This window comes from Grampus griseus (genome assembly GCF_964374135.1).
Source record: "Grampus griseus genome assembly, chromosome: 4".
Taxonomy (NCBI): domain Eukaryota; kingdom Metazoa; phylum Chordata; class Mammalia; order Artiodactyla; family Delphinidae; genus Grampus; species Grampus griseus.
In genome coordinates, this window is record NC_138997.1 from 78,357,179 (window position 1) to 78,379,162 (window position 21,984).

The 21,984-nt window shown below is 38.2% G+C and overlaps 1 protein-coding gene across 2 annotated transcripts in view; it reads right to left on the reverse strand.

Moving 5' to 3' along the window:
- The window catches only part of SLC30A9 (solute carrier family 30 member 9), a 68,111-nt gene that overhangs the window by 36,558 nt on the left and 9,569 nt on the right, over window positions 1-21,984 (reverse strand). For both annotated transcript variants that reach the window (XM_082653657.1, XM_082653656.1), the window contains exons 3-7: window positions 13,030-13,092; window positions 10,926-11,025; window positions 8,726-8,818; window positions 8,275-8,357; window positions 1,031-1,089 (exon numbers count right to left, since the gene is read on the reverse strand). In XM_082653657.1, the coding sequence (XP_082509783.1) occupies window positions 1,031-1,089; window positions 8,275-8,357; window positions 8,726-8,818; window positions 10,926-11,025; window positions 13,030-13,092 (398 nt within the window). The remainder of the gene's footprint in view (window positions 1-1,030; window positions 1,090-8,274; window positions 8,358-8,725; window positions 8,819-10,925; window positions 11,026-13,029; window positions 13,093-21,984) is intronic.

Sequence of the window (21,984 nt, forward strand, 5' to 3'; positions counted from 1 at the left end):
CCTCCAGTGCTGAGAAAGAGGCTGGAGATTGAGTTCAGCCTCCAATGGCCAGTGGTTTAATCAGTCATGCTTATGTAATGAAGCCTCTGTAAAACCCTGAAAGGAGGGGGTTTGGTGAATGTGCGGAGATTCAGGGAGAGTGGCTGCCCAGAGAGCATGGAAGTTCTGACCCCCTTCCCACATGCCTTGCCTCCTGCACCTCCTCCATCTGGCTGTTCCTGAACTATATATCCTTTAATAATAAACAGGCAATCTAGTTTAAAAAAAATAAAATAAAGAAGTGGGACAGTAAAGGTAAACTTTCTGTACTGGTCCCAATATTAATTTCCTTCTGATAGGAAGGAAAAGAGTTATTCTGGCACACTTGTCAATAAGGTAATAAGTCTGCTAATGGAAAGATAAGGTACTTCTATCAGATTAGATTTTTTCAATGAAATATAAAACAAGGTCATCAGCTGAAGAGGGAAAGCGAGTCTGCAGGAAGTTTGGGAAGAGAGGAAAAGGTATGCAATAAGTATTTCACAGAATGGAAGAGTGAACGTACTATGGAAGTTTAGTAAGACTGACAAATATTGAGTGTCCATAGATTTTGTACACTTATATAATAAAGAAAAAAAATCATCAAAATGGCTGTGCAATTTTCTCCTCTAAGGGCTGAGCTTCTTGGGTACAAGCAGAGGATTAGCACTTTGAATGTTAAACAAGGTTAAGAGTAGAAGGAAAAAGAATAAAGGAAATTAAAGGTGTATACAAGAGCTAAATCTTGCTAAAAATCTAACAAAATAAATCATCTATATCTATATGCTTATGTGTATAACACAGTTATGAATTTAAAGAGAACTTATGTCCCACTTTTTTTAATTTTAAGAAAAACAGACAGAAGCAAAGAGACTGTAATTCAGTAAATTACAATCTACTTAAGAAAATCTTGGTATAGGATCACAGACATGCTAGATTTTCACCATGGACTGATACTAGGATTTTCTGTGCAACACATACACACATAACATTAACAGAAAGATATCCTTACCTTGGTATTTCCCAGAAACTCTCTATATTCTCTCAATACTTTTTGGTTTCTAAATAGCCCTATAAGAAAAGAATTACACAATACATTTAGGTCATACATATTCTTATCAGTCACATTTTAGATTAACACAATTATTCTAAGGCTACATTAAATATCTACTAGCTACCAACAAAAATGTTATTAGAAGAAATCTGAATTTGCAACTTGATTAAAAAACCGGCAAAGGATTTGAATACTTTTCTCCAAAGATGATATACAGATGGCCAACAGGTGCATGAAAAGATGCTCGTATCACTAATCATCAGAGAAATGCAAATCAAAACCACAATGAGGTATCACTTCACACCCATCAGAATGGCTACTATCAAAAAAAAACAAAAACAAAAAAAAAAACCAACAGAAAATAACAAGTATAGGGACTTCCCTGGTGGCCCAGTGGTTAAGACTCCACACTCCCAACGTAGGGAGCACAGGTTTGATCACTGGTCAGGGAACTAAGATCCCGCACGCCACAGAGCGCAGTCAAAAAAAAAATAATAATAGTAACAAGTATAGGCAAGGATGTAGAGAAATTGGAAATCTTGAGTATGTTGGTAGGATTATAAAATATTGCAACTGCCATGGAAAACATGGAGGTTCCTCAAAACAATTAAAAACTACCATATGGGGTTTCCCTGGTGGCGCAGTGGTTGAGAATCTGCCTGCCGATGCAGGGGACACGGATTCGATCCCTGGTCTGGGAGGATCCCACATGCCGTGGAGCAATTAGGCCCGTGAGCCACAACTACTGAGCCTGCGCTTCTGGAGCCTGTGCTCTGAAACGAGAGGCCGCGACAGTGAGAGGCCCGTGCACCGCGATGAAGAGTGGCCCCCGCTTGCCACAACAAGAGATAGCCCTCGCACAGAAACGAAGACCGGACACAGCAAAAATAAATTAATTAATTAATAAAACTCTTACCCCCAACATCTTCTTGGAAAAAAAAAACTACCATATGATCTAGCAATCCCACTTCTGGGTATATACGTAAAAAAAATGAAAGCACAGTCTCAAAGAGGTATTTTCACATGCAAATTCACAGCAGCACACAGCAGCACCATTCACAATGGGCAAGAAGTGAAAGCAACCAAAACATCCATGGACGAATAAATGGATAAACAAAATGTGGTATATGCATATAATGGAATATTATTTAGACTTTATGAGGAAGTAAATCCTGTCACATGGATGAACCTTGAGGACATTATGCTAAGTGAAATAACTTAGTCAAAAAGACAAATACTGTATGATTCCATTTATGTGAGGTATCTACAGTAGCCAAATTCATAGAAGCAGAAAAAAGAATAATAGTTACTAGGGGCTCGAGGGAGAGGGAGAAGGGAATTGTTTAACATGCATAGTTTCAGTTTTGCAAGATGAAAAAGGCTCCAGAAGAACATTTTCTGGAAATGTTTCATAACAATGTGAATATACTTAGCACTTCTGAACTGTACACATAAAAACAGTTAAAATGATAAATTTTATGTCGTATTTTTGCAATGAGATAAAGGCAGTTTGCTAAGAGTCTCTTCTCAGAATTAACTAAAAAATACAAGAACCAATTCTTCATTGTTAGCTCAAAGTTTAAAAATACAGGAAAAAATATTTTTCTATTACCGTGCTTTCTCAAATTCTGTACTTTAAATATCTCCTTTAATATATGTACAAGGCTATTCATGGTATCATTATTTTACTAGCAAAAAACTGGAAATGACAGGAGGAAATAACTGAATAAACTATGCTGTACCCCTCAAAATGGAGTATTATAAAAGAAATGAAGAAATGTCTCTATTTCCTGCTATGGAATATTCTCCAGGACATATTATCAAGTAAAAAAAAAAAAGCAAGCACAGAAAGTATGCATAGTATGCCTTATTTATGAAAAGGGGAGTCTAAATTACCAGTATGTATGCTATTTTATTGCAATTTTTAAAGGGAAAAAATAACCCCCAAACTAAATTTTTTTTAATTAATTAATTTTATTTTATTTATTTTTGGTTGTGTTGGGTCTTTGTTGATGTGCATGGGCTTTCTAGTTGCAGCGAGCGGAGGCTACTCTTTGTTGTGGTGTGCGGGCTTCTCACTGCGGTGGCTTCTCTTGTTATGGAGCACACGCTATAGACGCGCGGGCTTCAGTAGCTGTGGCTCGCGGGCTCTAGAGCACAGGATCGGTAGCTGTGGTGCACGGGCTTAGCTGCTCTGTGGCATGTGGGATCTTCCCAGACCGGGACTTGAATCCATGTCCCCTGCATTGGCAGGTGGATGCTTAACCACTGCACCACCAGGAAAGACCCCAAACTAATTTTTTAAACAGTTACCCATGTTAGAGAGAGGGAGTAGGGTAGAGAAGACAGGGATGGGAGCTAAACTTCTCTGAAGTGTTTTGTCTGGTAAAGGTCGCTTTGGAATTGTGTAAACATTTTACAAAATTATAAAATAAAAATAATTTCTCAAAATCTAAAGCAAAATGAAACAAATGAAACTAATTTTACATCTGTTAGATGGTTTATCCATACAATGAGAAATTAAAAGTGACTTTAAAGCATAGACATTTGACTATATATCCCTCGTGGGATATATAATGATGACAAAAAAAAAAACCAGAAATCTTAAAACACCTTGATAGCAATATCGATCCTGTTAGTTTGAAACTACACTGTATTCTCTCTATATGTGTGTATACCCACATAAGAACAAACCAAAAATGTAATTAATTATGGTAATGAATTAAGAAATAAGATTTTCAGTGTAAGAGATACAAAAAGAAAAGAAACAATGTTTATCAGAATAACCTATGTGTTTTTTCTTAAGAAACAAAAAGTACTTCCTAGCTCTGTCCACTGCAAAGACCTTAAAAATACATCAACCTGTTAAGAATGAGTATCCCTAATGCCCACAGGTCTCTCAATTTTATTTCCTTTTAAAAGGAAAGGGTCTCCTATTAGAAATGGCTGATTCCCAATCTGGGGCAGGAAATATACTAAATAAACCTGAAACATCTTATTGTACCTAAAAGCAAGGATGCTACAACAGTACCTGGATTATGACAAAAGGACTTCGGAGCCAATGTGAGATGTTTCCACTGGCCAAAGTGAAGTTGAGCACTACGACTTTGCCTACTTTGTTCTTTCCTTCCCTGCAAGTCTTCTTCATGCTCTTCCGATCTCCTGATCTCCTTCCTACCCACTGCTGCCCCTCTTGACACTGAACACCCACACACTCAAAACACTCTCCCAACCCCTTTTCTTCCTGTGCTACTGACCACAACTGTCTCATAATTTCCACCTAGAAATTTCACCAACTCATGAGAAGGAAATATTGTCACCTTTAAGCCTTGGTCCTATGCAGAACTTAGAAATATAGTTAAAGAAGTCAGAATCCTCCTAAATAAAGCCTGACCAAAAAAAAAGTCTAATTTTTGCAAATACTAGCACGTCTATCTCTACTTTAATCCTGCCACATTACCGTTCAGTTCCACAGAGTAACAGAACTGTAACTGTAGTACAAGTATCTAATTCCCCAATGGATTACGCCCTACTCGAAGATTTCATCATATCCTATATTAGCACCTGTATTGCCTATAAAGAAACCCAATGGAAGCCATTAACTGAATAGTGATACCACAATTCTGGGGCTCCCTGACCCCCACATGTATTTCTTTCATCGAAAGTAAACATTTCGGGCTTCCCTGGTGGCGCAGTGGTTAAGAGTTCGCCTGCCGATGCAGGAGATGCGGGTTCGTGCCCTGGTCTGGGAAGATCCCACATGCCGCGGAGCAGCTAGGCCCGTGAGCCATGGCCGCTGAGCCTGCACGTCCGGAGCCTGTGCTCCACAACGGGAGAGGCTACAACAGTGAGAGGCCCACGTACCGCAAAGAAAAAAAAAAAGTAAACATTTCATGGAATTCCCTAGTGGTTCAGTGGTTAGGACTCTGCACTTCCACTACAGAGGGCACGGGTTCAATCAATCCCTGGTCAGGGAACTAAGATTCCACAAGCCGTGCAGTGCAGCCAAAAAAAAAAAAAAAGTAAACATTTCAGCTACAGGAGAGGGTGCAGAGAAAAGGGAACCCTCTTGCACTGTTGGTGGAATGTAAATTGATACAACCGCTATGGAGAACAGTATGGAGGTTCCTTAAAAAAACTAAAAATAGGGCTTCCCTGGTGGCACAGTGGTTGAGAGTCCGCCTGCCGATGCGCACTGGTTAAGAATCTGCCTGCCAATGCAGGGGACATGGGTTCGAACCCTGGTCCAGGAAGATCCCACATGCCATGGAGCAACTAAGCCCGTGTGCCACAACTACTGAGCCTGTGCTCTAGAGCCCACGAGCCACAACTACTGAGCCCGTGTGCCTACAGCCCGTGCTCGGCAACAAGAGAAGCCACTGCAATGAGAAGCCCATGCACCACAACGAAGACCCAAAGGAGCCAAAAACAAATAAATAAAATAAATAAATGTATTAAAAAAAAGAAACATGCACCCCAATGTTCATTGTGGCACTATTTACAAAAGCCAGGTCATGGAAACAACCTAAATGTCCATTGACAGATGAATGGATAAAGAAGATATGGTACATATATACAATGGAATATTACTCAGCCATAAAAAGGAACGAAACCGGGTCATTTGTAGAGATGTGAATGGACCTAGAGACTGTCATACAGAGTGAAGTAAGTTGGAAAGAGAAAAATATTGTATATGAATGCATACATGTAGAATCTAGAAAAATGGTACAGATGAACCTGTTTGCAAGGCTGAAATAGAGACACACATAGAGAACAAATGTATGGACACCAAGGGGGAAAAGGAGGGATGAGATGAATTGGGAGATTGGGATTGACATATATACACTAATATGTATAAAATAACTAATGAGAACCTGCTGTATAGCACAGGAAACTCTACTTCACTTTGCCATACAGTAGAAACTAACACAACACTGTAAAACAACTATACCCCAATTTAAAAAAAAAAATACATTTCAGCTACAGACTCAACACATCCCTATCAAAACCCCAAGGACATTTTTCACAGAAATAGAACCAAAAAACTCTAAAAGTTTTATGAAACCACAAAAGACCCCAAATAGCCAAAGCAATACTGAGAGAAAAGAATAAAGCTGGAGGTATCACATGCCCTGACTTCAAACTAAATTACAAAGCCATAGTGATCAAAACAGCATGGTATTGGCAGAAAACAAGACATACATCAGTGGAACAGAATTTAGAGCCCAGAAAGAAACCCACACATATATGGACAATTAATTTATGACAAAGGAGCAAACATCATACAATGGAAGAAGGACAGTCTCTTCAACTCATTAGTTGGGAAAATTGGGACAATGGGACAGTTACATGCAAAAAGATGAAACTAGGCCATTATCTCACACCTTAAACAAAAATCAACACAAAACGGATTAAAGACCTCAATGTAAGGCCTGAAACCATAAAACTCCTAGAAGAAAACATAAGCAGCAGTACACTCTGACATCGGTCTTCACTCTATCTTTCTAGCTATACCTCCTCAGGTAAGGGAAACAAAAGCAAAAATAAACCAACAGGACTACATCAAACTAAAAAGCTCCTACACAGCAAAAAAAACCATCAACAAAATGAAAAGACAACCAACCTAATGAATGGGAAAAGAAATGAAATATCTGATAAGGGGTTAATATCCAAAAAATACAGACAACCCAATTAAACAACAACAACAAAAAAAACCCAATTAAAAAATGCAGGGGAGGGCTTCCCTGGTGGCGCAGTGGTTGAGAGTCCTCCTGCCGATGCAAGGGACACGGGTTCGTGCCCCGGTCCGGGAAGATCCCACATGCCACGGAGCGGCTGGGCCTGTGAGCCATGGCCGCTGAGCCTGCGCATCCGGAGCCTGTGCTCCGCAGGGGGAGAGGCCACAGCAGTGAGAGGCCTACATACCGCAAAAAAAAAAAAAAAAAAGCAGGGGAGCTGAATAGGCATTTTTTCCAAAGACATTTTTTCATACAGATGGCCAACAGAATATGAAAAGATGTTCAACGTCACTAATTATTAGGGAAATGTAAATCAAAACACAATGAGACATCACCTCACGCCTGTTCGAATGGCTAGTATCAAAAAGGTAAGAAAAAACAAGTGTTGGTGAGGATGTGGAGAAAAGGAAAACCATATGCACTGTTGATGGGAATGCAAATTAGTGCAATCTACTAAGGAAAACAGTATGGAGATTCCTCAAAAAATTAAGAATAAAATTACCATATGATCCAGCTATCCCATTTTTGGGTATTTAATCCAAAGAATATGAAAACACTAATTAGAAAAGATATACGCACCTCTATGTTCATTGTAGCATTTATTTTCAATAGCCAAGATATGGAAACAACCTAAGCCCCCAACAACAGATGAATGGATAAAGATGTGGTATTTTTACTCAATGGAATACTACTCAGTCATAAAAAAGGTGAACTCTTACCATCTGCTAAGTGAGACAAGTCAGATGGAGAGATGTAAATACCATATGATTTCACTCATATGTGGAATATAAAAAACAAACAAACAAACAAATGAAATAAATGAACAATCCAAAGCAAACCAAAAATGTAGATACAGAAAACAGTAGTGGTTACTTGAGGGTGAAATGGGTAAAATGGATCAACTGTACAGTAACAGATGGAAACTAAATTTTTGGTGGTGATCACACTGTAGGGTAAACAGAAGTAGAAATATAATGTTGTACACATGAAATATATGTTATAAACCAATGTTACCTCACTGAAAAACAAATTTTAAAAAAAGAAACTAAACATTTCATTCCTGTGGATTTAAGTGCAGCTCTCCTTAGCATATCTGTGAATATAAAGATGCTCAACAGCTGTTTGCTTCTTCTGAGAGGCCAAAACCCCTTAGAAACTAGGATTTACCTTTAAACAGGTACAATCTTCAAATCAGACCCTAAGTTTTAATATTCATATACCTTATAGAAACCACAAACTACCTTTGCTTGCTCTCATGATCTTTAAAAAGCTATAGAGGAGAAAACAAATAATACTGTTTTTATAAAATAATTGAATCCCAAAATGAAAACTGATATTTGCTAGAAGCAACAAAGCCAAAGCCAAGAGGTGGGCAACCACTAGGGAGGGCATAGTTATTATAGGCACAAGTCTTACTTACAAGTTGCTTTTCAGTTAACTCAGCTGTAAATTTAATATACTTACTTTCTCTATATTCTATTTCTGCTTCCTTACGAAGTTTTTTCTCTCTGGCAAGAGCTTCAGGGCTTCCCCAAACTTCCAAAGATCTATGTACACACAATCACCAACAATGACAATTTTAATGACTTTATTATAATCATATTTAAATCTAGATAACTAAAACTATATGAGAATTTAACAACAAAGCATAAGGTCCTTTAGGAAAAATATAAAGCACTTAAATTTTTCTAAATTAAATCTAAACAGTAAGAGTGAATTCAACAGCAAATTTTCTCATAAATTATGACTTTTTTGCTAACTAGTACATACTAGTAACTCTCAGATAAATTTAGAAATGTAAAAATATTCTGCTTTTAAAACATGTCATTTTAAAAATTCTGAGTCTGTCTAAAATACATTTTTATTAATCCCAAATTCAGCTTGTATTTTTATTCTAAAAGAACTATATTCTTACTTTGCCTCCACATCTGATCTCAAGTATACAGTAAAGGACTCGGTATCTTCATGAGGACTTCGTCGTCTGATTTTTCGAAGTTGTTCTAGATCACTGAAGAAAGAAATATGTTGAATTTATTCAGACAAGGTTCATATGGTTCATGTACTTAAAAGGATTAAGGGCAGATAAAAGCCACTATACTGATCCTCATTTTAATAGCTAAATCTGTATAGCCTATAAAAAGCAGTTTAAAGATGACATTTTGTACACGAAAGTGACTTAGAGACAGTTGAAACACTAAGAATTATTCTTGATGCTCAATATAGATACCATAACATAATATGTAGAGAGTCAATTCCTTTATTAGTGCTTGCATTTTATCTGCTAGGGACACACCATTGCAATGTCTGATGTATGAAGAAAGAAAGTGAAAAGTGGAAAGAACATGGATTAGAGTATTATCCCTCTATTTAAGAATTTAAATTTAAAATTTACAGTCATTTGTTTATATCCAGATTAATACTAAGTGGTAATATCATTCACAGATACCAAGTTATAAAGAATATGTGTCAATTTCATGCTATTTAATTATTTTCCTTTCTCTTAAATTCTGAAAGGTTAATACATTCATCAAGTCACTGCTAAATAGTCATACTAAATTTGATCATTGGTCTTCCTAAGGAAAGTTTGTAATAGCAACGAAAAGACCTATAAATAAAAATCTGGGGCGTATCCTGGTGGCCTAATAGTTAGGATTCCAGGCTCTCACTGCCGTGGCCTGGGTTCAATCCCTGGTCAGGGATAAGATCCTGCAAGCTGCGTGGCGCAATCAAAAAATAAATAAATAAAAAGTAAAAATAAAATAAAGTAAGTTTAACAATCAACTATCACACATCAAAAAAAAGTCTGGGGCTTCCCTGGTGGCGCAGTGGTTGAGAGTTCGCCTGCCGATGCAGGGGACACGGGTTCGTGCCCCGGTCTGGGAAGATCCCACATGCTGCGGAGCGGCTGGGCCCGTGAGACATGGCCGCTGAGCCTGCGCGTCCGGAGCCTGTGCTCCGCAACGGGAGAGGCCACAAGAGGCCCACGTACCGCAAAAAAAAAAAAAAATGTCTGGACCAAGTAACAAAAGATATATATTCTGGTTCCCTCTCTGTCACTGACTCACTAAATAAGCTACATCATCACTCTTTATTATGTTCCCTGGCCTATAATGTGGAGATAGCGATACTTAACCTACTTAACTCACAAAATTGTTGTATGTGAAACAGAATATAGTTTTATATCATTATTATAATTGGTTGTTGTTTCAATAGTTATGGAAGTTATAAAACTGATTACAGGAATCCTTATTTCTTGATATTCTACCATAGATCATATGACCATGGGCTGGGGGTGGGGTGGGGTGGGAGAGGCTAGATCATCTGATGTCGAAATTACCAAGATATCTTGCACATAAATATGGTTTTTCTAGGTAAACACACAAAAGAGGGGGAAAAGTTTAAATTTGTGGAAAATACCTCACTAAATCTCTTTAATTACAAGAAAATTAATAACAAGATACCAGAGAGAAGGAAAATAATTTATACTCAACGTGAATCACAGCTGGAGTGTGAACATAAACATAATAAAACTGCTTTACCAAAAAAACCAAAATTTTAAAGTTATACAAATATGCAAATAATCTTATTGATAATTTTACTACATATTAACATAACAATAAACTCCTAAGGTTCTTGTGTGACACAAAGATATTGAAGAACCTACCTTTTTGAGTTAAAGGAGCCAAGAAACACTGGAACTGCTCGTGCTGGAGCAGCCTTCAGTTTAGCAAGCTAAAAATTGTAACTTTTTTTTTTCACGGTACGCGGTCCTCTCACTGTTGTGGCCTCTCCCATTGCGGAGCACAGGCTCAGGACGCGCAGGCTCAGCGGCCATGGCTCACGGGCCCAGCCGCTCCACAGCATGTGGGATCTTCCCAGACCGGGGCACGAACCCGCGTCCCCTGCATCGGCAGGCGGACTCTCAACCACTGCGCCACCAGGGAAGCCCCAAAATTGTAACATTTTTTTAACTGAATAAAAATACTTCTTCAATTTAGGAAGGAGCCATGGTAAGGTTTCCACATGGATGTTAGCGGGTTAACAAATTCTAGGAAATAACTGGCTATTTAGATTTAGATAGAGCAAACTACCCCATTTTTTAAAAATTACTGTACCTGGATTTGAGGCAGAACTCATTCATTGCTCTGACTCCAGTGATGAAATTATTCTGAGTGTACTTTGGTCCATATTCCCTCTTTTTAAGGACTGCTTTGACTAAAACCAAAAATATAGGAAAACATACTAAATATGTACATTGGAAGTCACATTTGAAGATGAACATATGCTGAGTTTTAAGTGGATTCACTAATGAATTCCATAGAAAACTGTTTTTCCTGATGAACTGAATGACGTCAGAAAAAAAAAAGTTTACTCCAAGTACAGAACAGGACAGAATTACACTTGTACCCACCCAGCTTTATCTCCATGGTTCATCAGTAAATGATGACAAAATGTCAACCCTTTGTCTAAAGGATACCTTATATAGGTATTACTGGTCTGTTTAAATCGTACTAGTACAATTTAAATTGCTTAGGGTCTAAATGAAAATGAACTGAAGTTTCAATAAAAAATTAGACGTTGGTTCGGTGTTTTACAAACACTGGTGAAACCAGCATTTTATAAAAAATGAAAATAGAAAGTAATCAAAGAGTACTGCACATAATGAAGAACAAGCACTTTTTGTGAAAACTTGTTTCAGTTACATATAGTAATCTATATATATACTAGATCATTAGTATTTCTTAAGTGGGTTGCAGTCAAAAAAGTCTGAAAGTCATTGGGCAATTTCACATAATGTAACGAAGATGAAGTAACTATAAGGAACATTTTTATCAGTTAAAAATTATAGGAAGTTAATTATAGACTATAGGTAAAATACTGCCTTCTAAATTTTTCCTATTATCAAGTATCAACCTGTTCATAAAAAAGCCAGAGACATCAATAATAAAATAAAATACCAATTTGGCATCAATTATAGTCTATGAATTAAAAATTACAGTCAACATTGGTCTGTTCATTTTTATAGTGAGACTTTTGGTCACAAAACACAAATAACATAAGCAAACCTCTGAAAATTGTTACCCAGCCACTTCATATTCTATTCTAATGTCTAGTAACTATTGAGTTTTCTATTGTACTTACAAGTTGAAAGAATAAATTAAGACTAAAATTATCCATCACTACAGTAGGTAAAAAGAATCTTAAAATAACACACGAACTATTAAAATCAAAGGCACAAATAATAGAACATTAACAAGTTAACAAGAACATTTCAAAAATAAAGTTCAATATAAAAACCAAAACCTTATTTGAAAAAAAGTATATAAAGAAGTTCAGGTTTCTTTCTGCATGAGTTTCTCTAAACTACCTTACTCTAAAAATCCTAAAATTCTAAGTCCAAATAAACTTCTCTGGATCAGAGAGGAGAATTACATTGCTCTTCAAAAAGATTAGGGTTTTTTTTTACATTACTTTTTAATAATTTCTTCAAAGTAGCTAGAAATCCCTGTTGGCCTGTCCTAGCCCAGATTACTGATGATAAGACAACATTAAGTAGTCTTAATTGTGACTGTACACTATCATCTCCAAAGTTATCCTAGAAAAGAAGTCCCATTTTTAGCACAATCTTATAGGGAGGAAACTAAGGCTCAGAGAAATAAAGTAAACTGCCCAAAGTCATAGAGCTAGTATGTCCTGAAGTTACAAATTGAATCCACTTTTATCTGACGCCAAAGCCATGATGCTCCTAATCACAGAATTAGTACCTCCATGAAACATGCTACTTTGGAGATGGAAGCCATAGCGCGTTATAAAGAAGAGAGCTGCAAACGAGAATTCCTTCATCACTCAATCACTCCCAGAAAAGGAAATCAGACAAGAATGTCCAAACTCTACCTGGATTTGAACAAGCTGTAGGTGTTGGCCTCTTGTTCTTTATTAATCACATTACTTTTCTAAAAATGATAAAGCAATTGATTTTTATTTGCCATTACTCCTTTCTTTGGGCTTTTGCAAAAAGAACTTGCATAAAATTTATGACTAAAATGCAAAGTAAACTTCAGTAGAAAATTAGTGTATAAATGGAATAAATCCTTATGGTCAATATATTTAAAGAAAAATGAACATACCCTTATAACTATAAAGAGCTCTATATAAACTAACTTTATATATTTAATTCAAAACACCATTATAATAAAAAATAGAATAAAATATATTTACCTCTTACTTGGAGAGGTTCTTGCTTAATAAGTGGAGCTTTCAGTTCTGCACCAATATTCTCTGCTGTAAAGTTCATTTTTAAAAAGATATTAAGCAGTTGTTTTCATACAAACCTATAAACTTAATTAATATTAGCTGACAATCTGGCAATGTATAAAAAAGATAATATTATCACATGGGCTTCCCTGGTGGCGCAGTGGTTGAGAGTCTGCCTGCCAATGCAGGGGACATGGGTTCGTGCCCTGGTCCGGGAAGATCCCACATGCCGCGGAGCGGCTAGGCCCATGAGCCATGGCCGCTGAGCCTGCGCGTCCAGAGCTTGTGCTCCGCAAGGGGAGAGGCCACAACAGTGAGAGGCCCGTGTACCACAAAAAAAAAAAAAAAGATAATATTATCACAGACCAAGTTGGATTTATCCTAGGAATGAAAGAGTAGTTAAACATTAGAAAAGCTATTAATTCCCCTCATTAACAGATTGAAGGAGAAAAACTATAGAATCATTTCAGGAGCTAAACAAAGAGCATTTAATAAAATTCAGCACCCATGCAAGTTTCAAACCTTTTTAAGAAAATTAGGACAAAAAGGAATTTCCTTAAAGGGTAAAGCAAACCTATAACAAATATTGCATTCAATGGTGAAAATTTAGATGCATCACTTTAAAACAAGGGCACGTGCTGTCGATTCTTCCACCCAAAACTGTTCTATAGATACTATTCAATGAAGAAAGGATGACAATTAAGTGGTTATTGGAACAACTGCACAACTCCCTCCCCTCCAAAAAATTTAATGAAAGAAAACTGAAATCTACCTCACACCATAAACAACCAATTCCAGGTAAATTAATGACTTAAACAGGAGAAGATATATCCAGCAAATATAATCAACAAAGGATAACTATCAAGAATATTTAAGAATTCCTCCAGATCTATTAACAAAAAGACAACCATTAGAAAAAATAAGGGCAGAAGACAAGAACAAACTTGCACAGGAAAGGAAATACAAATAACCAATAAACATATGAAGAGATGATAGCCTCGGGCTTCCCTGGTGGCGCAGTGGTTGAGAGTCCGCCTGCCGATGCAGGGGACACGGGTTCGTGCCCCGGTCCGGAAAGATCCCACATGCTGCGGAGCAACTAAACACGTGCACCACAACTACTGAGCCTGCGCTCTAGACCCCACGAGTCACAATTACTGAGCCCGTGTGCCACAACTACTGAAGCCCACGTGCCTAGAGCCCATGCTCTGCAACAAGAGAAGTCACCGCAATGAGAAGGCCGCATACCGCAACGAAGAGGAGACCCCGCTCCCCACAACTAGAGGAAGCCCACATGCAGCTTGCAAATAAACAATAAATAACTAAATAAAATAAAAAGGTTTTAGAAAAAAGAATGCAAGGTTCTCAGGTTAGGTGGTAAATTCCCAGGCGTTGATTTTATTATGCTTTCTAACTTACATATACATAGCATGTATTCTTTTATATGTATCAAATATTTTGTAATAAAAATCTCACCCTTAAAACCTTTTATCATATCTTCATTCAATAATATAACATTTTGGAGCTTATTAACAATAGCTAACATTTACTAAGTATGTGCCATGTGCCACATACAGTACACTATGTGTTTTACCTGCATTATTTCATTTAATCCTCACAAAACTGCTCTGAGGTAAGTACTATTATTATCTTCATCTTATTCAGGAAGTTTTGGAACTTCCCTCAAAGTCACACAGCTAGTATTTTAAACATGGAAGCACAGTCAGGATTGAAACCCAAGTCATTTCGATTAGTCTCCTCTCTTAACCACTTTCCTACATTACCTCTATGTTTAAAATAATAATTGATTTATAAGTAGATATTTGTGTATTTTTGGGAAAAGAGGATAGAAGTGAAAACTGGATCAGCAACATGAAGATCACTGGCAACCTTCTGACAACAGCAGTTTCAGCAGGAAGAGTAGGGACAGAGCAACAGGTTGAGGTGAGAATGGGAGATGAGAAAGTGAAAGCAATATCTGGACTTTCAGTAAGAGCTGGAAAAGAGGATGGAATCAAGGAAATATTGATTTTATTTTATATAGAGGTGGAAATAATGAAATAAATGGAAATGAACCATTTCTACATATTTAGAATATGAGTATATATAAATGATAGGCAACACCATGAAAGCTGACTGACTACTTGGTTACCTGATTTAGACTTCTGCCATCTTATCGTCTGACTTCGGTTTACCATCCATTTTTCCTTTGCTTTTATTTTTCTTTTGCCTTTCTTGCCATCTGTTAGATTTATAAAGTTTTCTATATCCTCCTCTCACCCCACGCCCATGCTGGTTTCAAATTTATAAGATTATAGTTCTACTGTTTTCATGATTCCATTTAGAAATTTAACATACATAACTTTCCTATAAATCTTTCTAACCATCTGTTATTCCCCATCTCTACCTTCCTCTGAACAAGAAAAAAACCTTTAACCACTGAAAACTTCTTCTATCTTATTACTCTTGACTAAAATTGTAGCATTTAGTATAAAATGTTTATGATTTTTACTATCAATAATTAACTTTCCAACACATTTTATCCACTTCTTGCTTTTCACTGTCCCTTTTATATCCCAACGCTTCTTTCCCTGAGTTTACTCTGCATCTTATGGAAATACATATTTGAATAGTTTTTTTTAATGTGGGTAGGTTAGTAGTAAATGATAGTCATCTTTATATATGTGAAATGTTTTTATTTTGCCTTCCCTCTAGAATGATTATTTAGACAAGTATAAAATTCTAGGGTAACATTTATTTTTCCTCTTACCCTTTCATGGCTATTACTCCAAATCACTCCTCCCCTATTTTCTGCATATTGTTGCAGATAAAAAGTCTACTTCAAGAGAGGAACAACTGTACTGATAGCAGGCTGACTTTCTCTTTGGCAACTTTTAAGTTGGGTTGTTTCTTGTTTCAGTTTTGAAATCTATGGGTTTCTTTTCATTTACCCTGTTTAGTACTAAAAGTGTATTTTTGATCCGAAGATCCTTGTTTTTCTCAAATTCTGAAAAATTCTCATCCATTATCTCTTTATATATAATTTCTACACCATTTCTCTATTCTCTCTCTCTCTCTCTGAAATGTCTATTAAATATAGGCTAGAGCTTCATGCCTTTTTAAAGCTTTTTCATTTTCTTGGAAAATCTTTTTGCTTTCCTATGCTCATTCAGGGTGAATTTCAATGTACTAATTCTCTACTTGACTATGGCTATTTAATCTATTAAATTCTTACTTTAGTGATCACACTTTTATTTGTAAGCTCTATAGTTGGTTCTTTCCCAGATTTCCTTGTTCTGCTTTTATTTCTGCCAGTTTGTGTTTCAAAATATGAGTACTCCTCAAGTCCATTCTCTACGTCTGTGTCTCTATTCTGTCCTGCCCCTCTCTGTGTCTCTATTCCTGTCCTGCCCCTACGTTCATCAGAACCATTTTTTTTTCAAATTCCATATGTGTGTTAACATACGGTATTTGTTTTTCTCTTTCTGACTTACTTCACTCTGTATGACAGACTCTAGGTCCATCCACCTCACTAGAAATAACTCAATTTCGTTTCTTTTTATGGCTGAGTAATATTCCATTGTATATATGTGCCACATCTTCTTTATCCATTCATCTTGTTGATGGACACTTAGGTTGCTTCCTACATGGTATTTTTTGATAACCAAAATGTGCAGAAAATCCCAAAAGGCTTTATTTTAACTATTCATCAGATCCTAAGTAGGTTATGATGGCATAGTAGTAAAAAAAAAAAAAAAAAAAAAGGCTTAAAAACACTTCTATTTAATTAATTAATAACTATGGCTTATAACATTTGACATTGATCAGTTAAATAACTGATACTTTATTTTTGTCTACCTACACAGCAAACTAATTCTAAAGTATCTTTATCTATAGAATCTATATATCAATTACTTAAAAATTTTGTTTTGGGGAATACAGCCCTGGGCAGAGAAAAGTGAAGGGACAGAGTGGCAGAATAATAAGCTTTCAACACTCACCTAGTGTCTGAACAACTGAAATCTACTGTCTAAAGTTTCACAGACAACCCTCCTTTCTACAATGATCAAAGTCATTCAAACAAATCACATAAAATAAGTTGCTCTAAAATTGATACTTTTTTTTTTTTTTTTGCGGTATGTGGGCCTCTCACTGTTGTGGCCTCTCCCGTTGCAGAGCACAGACTCCAGACGCGCAGGCTCAGAGGCCATGGCTCATGGGCCCAGCCACTCCACGGCATGTGGGATCTTCCCGGACCGGTGCACGAACCCACGTCCCCTGCATCGGCAGGCAGACTCTCAACCACTGCGCCACCAGGGAAGCCCTAAAACTGATACTTCTGGATATTCTTCTCACCACAAACTGTCTAGACATTACTAATTATATAGTGTTATGAATCACAGGGAGGTTCCTGGTTGCGTAGTGGTTAGGGTTCTGGGCTTTCACTGACATGGCCCAGGTTCAATCCCTGGTTGGGGAACTGAGATCCTACAAGCCACCCAGTGCAGCAAAAAAGAATCACAAACAAGAAATGCTAGTAAATGGCTCAAACACATGTATGAATACTTTTTTTGCACACCACCATCTTAATAAACTTACACTGGATCACTGGAGTAGAATCTTTATGATTTCAATAAGTAACCAGACATTCTATCCATGAATATCTCTAGAAGTTTGTTTTAAGCTCAAGCCCTGGCTGTTTGCCACACATCTGCTGTCATTAGCAAAATTAAAACTGATTTTACTAAAATTTAAAACATTTGAATGCTCCTTAAAAACTTAAGGATTCCTTAGCAAGTCTCTGCCTCTTAATGAGCTGTTTCTGACTTTATCATGTGATCTGAATTATTCAGAAGTCGATCTCAAACTCTTAAATATACAAATTATCTTTCAATCAAGCAATTACTTGCTGTCTATCTGATGGTTAACAAGGTCTAATTTGGCCTAAGCAAATTCTGAAAACTTGAGCCCAAAATAAAACAATCAATAAACAATGTACTCCGAATATAATAAAATAAACTAACATCTTAATTTCAGTCAGCAGAGAAAAAAGAAACCTAGTCACAGATTTCAATTTCAAGCCTTCTGTATAGTGGAACCAACATTAAATATTTTTGCCTGAGTCGATGTTCATCTCAGAAAAGCATTATAACATGTTTTACCTTTAATTATATTATTTCATCATCTGTTTCTTCTCCCATTTCAATGTTCTAATAAATATGCTTATTTCTGGAACTTAGGAACTCATGACACCCTCCATTCCTTCATCCTTTAATATCAAACTCTCAATCAATATTTACCCCAGCAGCTCTCCATCACCACAAGGAAAAGAGAAGAAACTGGCTAAAACTGCATAGTAAGCCCAAAAGAAGATGAGGCTTAGGGAAAAGGATGAAAAACAGGCATCATAAACATAAACACAGGTTTCTCAAGGAATCTGTAAAATCTTCCCTGTGAAAGACATCCGACTATAGGAAAGACAGTCTTGAAATGTTTATTATTCTTCTTCAAATACTCTCTTCTCCTAACACCATACTCTGCTTGGCTTTTCTTTTACCTCTCCAGACTGCACCTCCTCAAGTATTCTTTGCAAGCTCCTCCTCTTCCACTTGTCCCTTACTCACTGGGGATTCTGTACTAGCTCTTATCTCCCCAATCTAAACTCTCTCCCTATACTGTCTCAAACACACTCATGACTTCAGTTACCACCTGGGTGTAGCTAATAACTCCTAAATCTCTATCCCCAGGTTAGAACTCTATGCATTCACTTATTTACAAAATATTAAACCCCTACTATGGGCAAGCCACTGCTCTAGGCACTGAAGTTCCTGCTATCACGAGGCTTGTAAACGGCGGGAAAAATAAAGCAGATACTGAAAATATCAGTCAGTAATAAGTGCTAACTACACAGAGAATTAAAATGAGTGTAATATTAAAGACTGACTGGGTGTGCAGAGCTGACATGTCATTTAAGATGTAAATGACCAGGACTTCCCTGGTGGCGCAGTGGTTATGAATTCGCTTGCCAATGCAGGGGACATGGGTTCAAGCCCTGGTCCAGGAAGATCCCACATGCTGCAGGGCAACTAAGCCTGTGCACCACAACTACTGAGCCTGTGCTCTAGAGCCCACAAGCCACAACTACTGAGCCTGCGTGTTGCAACTACTGAAGCCGCGAGCCTAGAGCCCGTGCTCCACAATGAGAAGCCACCGCAATGAGAAGCCCGCGCACCGCAACGAAGAGTAGCCCCCACTCACCACAACCAGAGAAAGCCGGCGCGCAACAACAAAGAAACAACGCAGCCAAAAATAAAGTTAAAAATAGGGCTTCCCTGGTGGCGCAGTGGTTGAGAGTCCGCCTGCCGATGCAGGGGACGCGGGGTCGTGCCCTGGTCCGGGAGCATCCCACATGCCGCAGAGCGGCTGGGCCCATGAGCCATGGCCACTGAGCCTGCGTGTCCGGAGCCTGTGCTCCGCAGCGGGAGAGGCCGCAGCAGTGAGAGGCCCTCGTACGGTAAATAAATAAATTAATTAATTAAGCAAATAAATAAGTTTATTTATATTTTTAAAAAGATGTAAATGACCAAAACGGTCAGTCACATGAAGAAGGGCATCTTGGAAAGAAAAAGCAACTAGAGCACACACCCTAAAACAAGAATAAGTTTGGTATTTTCTAAGAACCAAAAGGAGACTGGTTTGGCTGAAATATAATGAGAAAGTAAGAGTGGAATTAAGGAGCCCCGGGAGAGGCTACTGCACTAATCCAGCCAAAAGATCATGTCTCACAGTAGAAAAGTAGTATAACCAACTGCCTACTAGTCATCTGCTAAGATGCCCCAGAGGCACCTATGATTCAGATGTCCAAGAATGAATCCTCACCTTCTCATTAATATATACTCCAGCTTTGGTATTCCTAATTTTATTTTTTTATAGATTAATTATTTTATTTATTTACTTTTGGCTGTGCTGGGTCTTCGTTGCTGCGCACGGGCTTTCTCTAGTTGTGGCGAGTGGGGGCTACTCTTCGTTACAGTACGCAGGCTTCTCATTGCGGTGGCTTCTCTTGTTGCGGAGCACGGGCTCTAGGCGCACGGGCTTCAGTAGTTGCAGTACGCAGGCTCAGTAGCTGTGGCTCACAGGCTCTAGAACACAGGCTCAGTAGTTGTGGCGCACAGGCTTAGTTGCCCTGCGGCATGTGGGATCTTCCCAGATCAAGGATCAACCCACGTCCCCTGCATTGGCAGGCAGATTCTTAACCACTGCACCACCAGAGAAGTCCCTTAATTTTAGAAATCAATGAAATCACCAACACAATCACCCAATCCAATCCAGTAACCATGCACTGTCCTTTACTTGACCCTCTCTCTTTCAGTCCCCCAAATTCAATCACCAGGTCTTAATTACTCAGCTCCTAAATCTCTTGCGTTCACCTACTCCCTTAAAAAAAATCATTGACATTAACCTAGACTACAGCCTCATTTGTATTACTGTTTTCAGTCTCCCTCCTTTGCAATCTGTTTTCCAGTCTGCATCTAGTTATCTTTCTAAAATCTTAAATCTGATTAAGTACTTCCTCTACTTAATATACTCCAATAGATTCCCACTGCCTAAAAAACAGCCCAAACTCCTAAACAAAACCCTAATCTGACTACTGTTTACCTCCTGAGTTTCACCCCTAGTACTTTCAAAACTACCAACCCCACCACGAGATCCTCTACTCACTAGTCTAGACACACTAAGTTACTTGCAGTGTTACCTTTTTTCTCCACCATTCATCACACCAATGCCTACTTTCAGGTCACTAATTAGATATCATTTCCTATGGAAACCTTCCTCAACCACTCAAGACTCAGTTAGGTGCCCCTCCAGCACACAGTATTTCTTCTATCACAGTACTTACTATACTTTTTTTGCTTAATTTTCTATTTTAGTAATAAAGAGAATATAAACTCAGAGAGTCATTCTCATTTGCTGCCATATAAAAAGTGCTCAATAAATACTCCTTGAATAAATTAATGAATAAATGAATAAATAAAGGACTTCTTTTTTTTTTTTTTTTTTTTGCGGTACGCAGGCCTCTCACTGTTGCGGCCTCTCCTGTTGCGGAGCACAGGCTCCGGACACGCAGGCTCAGCGGCCATGGCTCACGGGCCCAGCCGCTCTGCAGCATGTGGGATCTTCCCAGACCGGGGCACGAACCTGTGTCCCCTGCATCAGCAGGCGGACTCTCAACCACTGCGCCACCAGGGAAGCCCCAAGGACTTCTTTTTAATGCTGCACAGCAGACTAGGAAAAAAAAAACTCTTCAAATGCATTGCTAAGCTAGCAAAATGATGTGACGAGGGCAAAAATGAAGGGAAAGCAGGACCTCTGTAGAATAAGAGAGCAGACCAAAGCCAGTTTTTTCCCTGATGATTTCTGTTGAAGCTTACATTCTTTGAGATTCTACTTCCACAGCTGCAAGTGGCATGGGAGAACAAAGAATAAAACTAGGTTCTGCTAAAGATGGAGAGTCTAACAGGAGATACCCAGAAAAAAAGCTAGACACCTGGCATTACTGTGACCTAGAAAAAACACACAGAGAAGGGGATAGCAAGGAAGCAAGCCTGCACCTACTCTGGTGTCACATAGTGGAGAAGAGAAAAACTCCCCTGAAAATCCTAAGGATAAGGCAGCTCACACAAGTTTATAGTCTGGATTCATGCTACCAACGTGGTCCAAAAATCTTAAGCTGACTTTAATTTTTTTTTTTTTTTTTTTTTTTTGCGGTACGCGGGCCTCTCACTGTTGTGGCCTCTCCTGTTGCGGAGCACAGGCTCCGGACGCGCAGGCTCAGCGGCCATGGCTCACGGGCCCAGCCACTCCGCGGCATGTGGGATCCTCCCGGACCGGGGCACGAACCCGTGTCCCCTGCATCGG